The following is an 8123-nucleotide window of genomic DNA, read 5'->3' on the forward strand; positions in this document are numbered from 1 at the left end:
CTGAGGGCTCAAAAGAGGCCAGCAGAGCTGAGAGGGGCGATGATTATGGGGGCATCAGGTGGGGTGAGGATGGGTGTTGTGTCCGATGTGGTCTCCTCAGTCTCACTCTCCACATCCTCCAAGTTCTCGCTGACAGAGGGGATGATCTGCACCACCTTCTCCTGAAAGTGCACTTGCTTGCGAGGGACTGGCATGGCTGCTGGTTGGACAGGAGTTTCTGGTGCTGAGCTCCTGTCCTTGCTGCCCTTCAAGATGCTCTTCATATGGCCCAGCAGTGAGCGGTGCTGCTCCCTCTGGGCCCCGTGGAAGGTGTAGGTCTGCTCAGTGTCACCAATGATGGTTGGGGCTGCCTCAGTGGCTGAAGGGTCCACGTACTGACCTGCCTGGGGATGTGTCTCTTTGTGCCCTGGGGTCTTCCTCCTCTTGCTCAGCAGGAAGTAGGCCAGGGCAGTGAGCACCAGCATGGACCCTGGGAACAAGACTATGTTGGCTGAGGGCTCTGGCAAGTGGGAAGACCTTGCCAAGCAGCACTTGGTCTTGCTAGCCCAGTGCCAATGGCCTCCAGCCAGCTCCCTGCACATCCCCACCCCTTCACAGACCATGCTACACTTCCATCTGCACTCCTCCCCACCCAAGCTTCTCACCAGGGATGGTGACATGCCAGACGAGGACGGGATGCAGGAAGCAAGCCACTGAGAGCAGCGTGTACCCCAGGAATTTCTGGAAGCTCCCTGGGCTTCTAGCTCGCTTCCAGCAGGCCTGTGCCAGGGATTCAGGCTTGTGACTGGGAAGAGAAAGAGAGATCCTTGCGGGGTGAGGCACCAACTATATGCCAAGAAGATTTGGTCCTAACTATGACCCATCTAGATGTGCAGATCCTCACTCTGGTTTGTCAGGAGATGGGTGTGGTTTCAGGGAAGGTAAGCAAAGCCTGAACATCTACTATTGGGAGAAGAGCATTTGCCAGAGGCCAGTATCTCAGTGTCTCACTAATCAAGTGCCTATTATTTGGAGTAAGGTGTTACCTCTAAGCTGTGAGGACTTTTGAGTTTATGCTAGAAGACAGCAGCAGCACTCAGCCTCTGAGAAGTACATAAGGATTGTCTACATTTTAATTTTAACTTCCATGCTGTCTCTAGAGCGAGCTGAAGCTCACCCTGGGAATCTGGTTCTTCCTTCAACCCTGGTGCCTTGTGCTTACACACTGTGTTAAGCAGATGCTGAAGATCAGGGTTTATTGTGCAGATGCTCAGGAAATTAGGGCACAAGTCTGGGTTAAAACACAGGTTTAAATGGCTGTGAGCATGGACCCATTTACCTCCCCTTTGTCTGTCCACTTGCCTTGGCATTAGGGGCAGGACCTTTGGTCTGGCACTTGCAGCTCTCCCAGACCTGGTGTAGCCTGTAAGGGGCAAGGTCCCTTTGGGACGTCCCACCATGGCTGGAGAAGAGTGGGCAGGGTCTACTCACGTGAAGCACATCTCCAGGAGCAAACTGATAAAGAAGAAGCCTTCACAGACAGTAACTGCAGCCCCTGAAAAACTGAAAGGTGGAGCTGTCAGAGGGGCAGGGCTGTGTTTGAGCATGTTCTCCAGCTGGGCAGAAAGGGCACAGGGGGCCAGACTTTACTATCCAGCTCTCAACACAGTCTGTGTGCTGGGGTCTGAACACCCTCTGCTCATCTGGTTTGTGGAGGAAAATTCACAGCCCTTCTGCTACTGGGAAGTCAACTTGCAACCAGTGTCACCCCTGGCCTGCCTGAGTCTGCAGTAGCATCTCTTTTTCTAAGAGAAATAACTTATTTTTCTGAAACCTCCATATGGAGATCTGAAATACCCAAAACCTTGGACACTGTTTAGACTGGTGCTACATATGATGGAGGGGTTGACCTTGTCACTCCTGCCAGCTCTGGTTTCAAGGGTAAAAATACTCACAGCAGATAGAAAGCCAGGCTTTTGAACTGTCCTTGCTGCAGAGTTTCTACGCCCACACCGATCAGCACTAGAAAGAGAAGTTAGGAAAGATGCTGACTGCAGGGTTCATTCCCAGTTCCCTTGGGTTAGTTCCCAGCTCCCAGGATAGATGTCCCCATTTCCCCAGGGGCTAGCCAGGCAGCTTCTCCCATGCAAGGCAGCATGTTAGGACTGCCAGCACCAGTGATTCATGCTGACACACCAGCCCAGAAGAGTCAGAGCTGAGTGCTGCCCTTGACATACAGCCCTGAAAGCCATTGCAACTGCACCCCTATTATGGCAGCCTTGTCACTGCGTAGGCTGGGGAAAGGTGCTCTGGGAATACCAGCTGAGGGAATTGAGTAGCAGTGTCCTGGGACTGTTCCACCCTCTGCCATACTGCCACCTCTCAGCTGCCACAGGGCCCACTGCCCCTTCCTTTCCTGCCCAGGTCCTCCCAGTGCCTGCCAGCCCCATTTCCTTGCCCTCCCTGCCTCCCCAGGCCTGCTGCACCCAACATATGGCTGCAGAGCAGAGGAACTGTGCTGGCTGCCTTCACGAAGGGCTGTAGCCATAGCATCAGGAACCTTTGCTGGCCAAACAGAAGAACATATAATGGGAGCAGGCAGATTAAAAACAGGGAATGAACATTCTCTCAGTGCCTCTGCCAGTGCAGAACACCAGGGAGTCAGTTTTAGGGGGATTAGGAGTATTAGCAAGGCTAAACTATTTGATGGATTGGTCAATAGATTAGGGGACGGAAAATTTCTTTCAACATCCTTCAGTTCCCTTCAAGATTATTTCTAAAATGGAACAGATATGTAATGCCTCACACTAGCTGCAGCATGTTGGTCAGTAGATGACAGTTCACAGGGCACAAGTGTCAGCAGTGTGGAGCTGAATGAAGCCCAGTTTTCATAGCCAGAGCATCGCCTTGGGCAATCTCCTGTCTGCACCTTATGTCTCCACCCCTCAACGAGCAGTCCCACCCATCCACTGGTGCTCAGGAAGTTCACCACTGGTCCTGTTCCATGCACACCTGCCAAGGTTTGAGGTGCAGATTCGACCCGTTTCTCTGAGCTGTGCTTTGCCCCATCTGGAGAAGGGTACCAGGCTCCCAAACAAGGACACAGATCGGTGTCCATCGAGACTGCAGTGTAGGTCAGTGCCAAGGGTCAGCTTTCCCATCTGGGCTGAAAGAAATCCCTTTGTGTCTTCCCTGTGTCTCCTGCAGCTGCTGGCCCCTGTCAGCCAAGGGAACACATGGGGCCCATGTGCTACCCTTCTACACTGCCTTTCCAGCCCTGAGCAGAGCACAGGAAAATCAGTCACATCAGAGAGCTGTGAAGCTGCAGGAGCTGTGTAATCCTACATGCAAAGTACTGTCTTTTACTATCTTGTGACTGATGACCATTATTTATAATCTTCCCTTAAATGTGGAGTTCATTCATTCTCATTCATTCATTCATTCATTCATTCTCTGTGGATGAATGCAGAATTCTACAGCTTGGCTGTTAGCTCAAGCCTCTGCTCTGGATGGAGAGATTTCCTCCTTTTGTACAGCTTCTGCTTTATCCACAAAGCTGTTTGGATGAAGAACCTGCAAGAAGAAAAGAGCTGTTTCGAGGTGTTTGTTTGGACTAGTCACTGCCTTGATTTGGATCCTGTCCAAACCATGTGGCTAAAGGCACATGATTAGGAATTAAATGGTTGAAAGCACGAGAATTAAGAAATAAGCAGGAACCCTTTCCTAGATGCAAAATTCACAAGGCCTAGAATCACTGAACTAGAGATGCTGCAAACTCTGCAGCAAATCACAGGGCTATTTGACCACTCTTTGCTAACTTGCCATGAGACAAGTTAGCCATTTTCTGATACAAAAGAAGCCCTGTAGCTTCACCATTGCAGAGAGCCATTACACTCCAAGATCCTGGGGGAAGGGGAGGTTTATATTATGTTGGTAACTTGTATTTACTAGCAGCATAAGGAGCTGGCCAGGCGTTCTCAGAATCAATTAGTGAGGCTGATGCACTCTCCATTTCATAGGGTTTTTTCAAGAAAACCCATGGGAATTTCTTCTGCATGGTTTCCATTTCATTCAAAAGCCTCACACACCTCATCAGGCACTAAACACTGCATCAAGCTGATTTCTTACTCCACTGAAACACACAGAGGAATAAAACACAGGCACATCCCATTCTTCACGGGCCTTTTGGGAAGGTCAGGTGATACTGGGAATGCATCAGAGCTATGGAAAAGCACAGCGAGTTGCAGTGCAGCTCTCTATGCCCTATGACACTAAGCAGACAGATAACTTCAGTGCTCATTTAAAAAAAAATTAAAGAAAGATGTGCAGATACAGCAAAATGATGAAAAGAAAACATGCAGGAGAGAAAGATGATATTCCACTAACACATTTCTACATTGTAAACTACTTTTAATTTTGTTGTTTTAGCTGTAGTTTTCTCATGGCAACAAGCTCACATTTTCTCTCAGGAAGGTCTCTATGAGTTTCCTTGGAGTTTTAAGTGAGAATATGACCAGTGTGAGGCTCATGGAGGCCCAAAGGGATGGGGATGAAGAAATGAAGATATCTGCATTTTCTGATAAAAGCTGTGTCCCATCTCCAACTGTTGCAGTATCATCGTGACATGGACTTATCTACTGGGAGTTTGTACAAACTCAGAGACTCAGATCTCTGCCTACTATCAGTATCAGCCCTTTAAGGCACATTCCAGAGCCTCCATCACCTCAGCTGTGTCCTTGGGAACCTGCGCATACTTCAGCTGACCTGTGTGCTTTCTACTTTGTCCCTGGTTGGAGCAAAGTGTCTCTTCATGACTGTCTGCAGCTGATAAAGGAAATACAAAGGTAGGAGGGCCTGCTGTGATTTACTCTTCAGTGTCTGACTGAAATCCCAGGGGCTCTGAAGCAGGAACCACAGGTACCACCTCAAGTTACCTCTCACCAGGAACTTCTGGGTCAGCTCTCCAGCCTTTAGACAAATCAGACCCTTTGATTTCTGCTTTACTCATGGGGAAGCTGAGGCAGAGAGTGCTGCTTGTCCTGTCCCATAACAGGTAGTCAGCAGCAGTGCCAGAATCAACCCCTGAGCCCTCTGCTTTAGCTGATTCCCAAGTCCCATCTGGAGATGCTCCATGTGAGATGGTTTTCCATCTTTGTCAGTGAGACACTGTATCTGACACCTGGCTCAAAATACATTCCTTTCATCTGAAACCAAGCACTTAGGTGTGTCGCCAGAACACCCTGGTCCAAAGGATCCCCTGGCAGTGGATGAGAGGATCAACTCATCAGGGAGCAGGTGGGTGACTTTTATGGAGTTTACTGCATCTATAACCTGAATTCCTCTGAGCTGCTCCCCAACAGCCTGCTAGAGAGGCAGAGCAGTGCTTTTACAGTAACTATGCCACAATGGCTGGGACAGAAGCTCTCCACCCTGCCTGGCACAGGACATCTCACTGTGCACACTTCAAGGAGCTCCTCCTTCATCTTCACATCCCAGAGTGTAGCTCAGCAGTTTTTCACAGCCATGAGTATTTTGCTTTCCAATCTCATTCACATCTTGCCTATGCCTATGTCTGCTTTAGAAGAATACAATTTAGTTTTCTTATTTTTCCTGTTTGTTTTTTTTTGTTTGTTTGTTTGTTTGTGTGTGTGTATATGTGTGCTTATCTTGCCCTCTGAATGTTGGCTATTCCTTTCTGATGTCTCACTGTGCCTCCCACAGCATTTGGAAAGAGCGTGGCCAGGCACCCAGCACTCTCCCACCCTGGGTCCCAAAGCAAAAGTGAACAAGTTTCCTTGTCCCCCTCATGGGATGGGGCCATGCTGCAGCTTGCCAAAGGCAGGGAGACAGCCTGGAGGTCCTGGCACCCACTCCATGCCTTTTGGCCCCAAAGAAAAAGAGAATTTGCTCTTACCTGCTGCGGTGGAGATGCCCAGCAATCGGCAGGTATACTCCAGGGCGCTCCAAAATGCCTTGTGCTTCATGGCGAAGAGATGGAGACTGCGGTACGGCCAGGCAGAAACTGCTCTCCAGAGCCCCCACCTCAGGCACAGCCCAGCAGCTCCAGAAACAGGCAGAGCCTCTCGTGTCCTGGACTGAGTGACCTTCCTGAAGGAAAGGGCAGTGTGTGCAGGACTGGCCACCTCCACAGGGCCTCCCAGGGCAGGGTGGTCAGGGAGTGAGCTGCCACCCCAGGGAACCGGTCAGCGCTGCTCCCTGCTGCTCCCGTGGGGGCTGTGGAGACCCGGCCTTTTCCTGCTGGCTCCTGGCTCCTTCCCGGCCCGGGTGATTAATGATTGGTAAGGCAGGGGTGCGGCTTTGGGAGCGTTTGTACCCCAAGTGCATGGGTGCACAGCCTTCCCTGCTCCTGAGGTGGAGGCTCTGGAAGCCCAAGCTGATTAAACGAATGTGAAGTCATTAGTGCTGTGCAGCTCCCGGCAGGTTAACCATTTGTGAGGATGACGATGTTTGCTCTTCGCAAGAGAGCAGCACGTTTTTGGCAGGTCACAAGGGGCAGCCCAGGCTGACTGCCCCCTGCAGCTGAGCCCCCGGCCATGGCTGCTGCTCACCACCCCGGCTCCAACCACTATGGCCTGGGAAGTGTCTGTGCTGATGAGCAACCACAGGAACAAGATCAAACGTGTTCAGAGGCGTCCCACAGACCTGGACAGCCATAGCAAGGGAGATCTGATTTTCTTTTTATGGGAACCAGTGACATGCGGTTTTGTTTTGTAGCTACCAGAGCCATTTGAAGAGCACCAGGGTCTCACAAGTGTCATAACATATGAAATGAGCTGCACAGGTACTCTGACCTCTTTGCCTTGGATGTGGTAGACAGCCTGGGGGTCCTTGACTTGTCCCTGCAGGACACACTGCCTCAGGAGAGGGGCGGCCCTGTGTATGTCTGAAACACAAGAAAGAAAACAGTGACTGTTCTGGACCTGAGCCCCACACTCCTTTGTGCTTGAACAGGGTATTTCTCTCTGGAGGTCACTGTCGATCCCCACCTGCTGCCACTCAGGGAAGAGGTGGTGTGGACAGCAGCATGGCAGTCCTGGCATGGCAGTCCTGGCATGGCAGTCCCAGAGGGAGGGTCATGCAAGCGCAGCGCAGTCCCAGTGGGCAGCACAGACGTGTGGTGCCTGCAGGGCTGTGGGTTCACAGGTCAGTCAGCTCACCTTGTGCTGCAACTGGCATCTGGAGAGTCACTGCAGCCCCTGCCCCTTGCTGTGCTGGATGGGAAGTTGCTGTGGCAAAGGACTGGGTGAATCATGCTCAACTCACACACAGACAGCCCTACAGACAGGGAGCAACCAGCTGAACCTGTCCCTCTGTGATCCCTTCTCACCTACCTGGCACCCCAAAGCTGAGCCTGTCCAGTCAGTATGTGTTGTACAGACTTGTCCTGGGAGTAGAGATTGCTTGTGCCAAAGACACAGTGACAGTGTCCCTTCTGCGGGTTCTTGGTCTGTATTTCAAACTGGTATTTTCCCAGGGCAACCAAACACCTGAGCTTATGAAATGGGTTAATGATTGCCGTAAATAACTGCTGATACTGTGGGGTTTTTCTTTTGAAAATTCACAGGGTTGTAAGTGGCAGAGATTTTTCAGCAGGACATCCTGAAAAGGTTTAGGCACAGTGCACGTTTTCCATGTGAAAAATGAAAAGGCCCACAGGAGAAGGGTTTCCAGAGCATCCTGAGGGGTAGTGCTGAATGCTGCAAACCCAACTTGTCTTTGCTTTGTGGCACTGTCACACTTTGGGTGTTCCCATTTCCTCTTGTTCTGCAGCACCACCTTGGGTGTTTGATGGAGCTACCTGCTTTTCCACAACTGGTGACTCAGTGGTGAGCCTTCCTTTTCAAGAGAGTGGAAATCAGAGGCAGCCAGCAGGGAAGGTCACACGAAGGCTGAGGGAAAACCCAGCTGGGGTACCTGCTGCCCTGCCTGCTCTGGCTGGACATTACCTGGGTGATCCCCATGCCCTCCAATGGTGCTTTGCTGCAGGCTCCAGGAGCACCCTCTGCCTCCAGTAATCACCAAAAGGGCTTAAAGGCCGTGGAGTTTACGGAACACAGATTTACAGAATATTCTAAGTTAGAAAGGATCCACAAGGGTCATTGGGTCCAACCCATAAATAAATG

The 8123-nt window shown here is 50.9% G+C and overlaps 1 protein-coding gene across 1 annotated transcript; it reads right to left on the bottom strand.

The window, feature by feature from the left end:
* Positions 1 to 8: 8 nt before the first annotated feature.
* Positions 9 to 5963, bottom strand: TMEM72 (transmembrane protein 72). Its single transcript, XM_062496742.1, has 5 exons — positions 5894 to 5963; positions 1935 to 2001; positions 1471 to 1542; positions 645 to 784; positions 9 to 469 (listed from the first exon to the last, which is right to left on the bottom strand). Exons 1-5 carry the CDS (start codon positions 5961 to 5963, stop codon positions 9 to 11), a joined length of 810 nt encoding a protein of 269 aa, XP_062352726.1.
* Positions 5964 to 8123: the final 2160 nt, after the last annotated feature.

The sequence above is a fragment of the Cinclus cinclus genome, chromosome 7, assembly GCF_963662255.1.
Source record: "Cinclus cinclus chromosome 7, bCinCin1.1, whole genome shotgun sequence".
Lineage (NCBI taxonomy): Eukaryota > Metazoa > Chordata > Aves > Passeriformes > Cinclidae > Cinclus > Cinclus cinclus.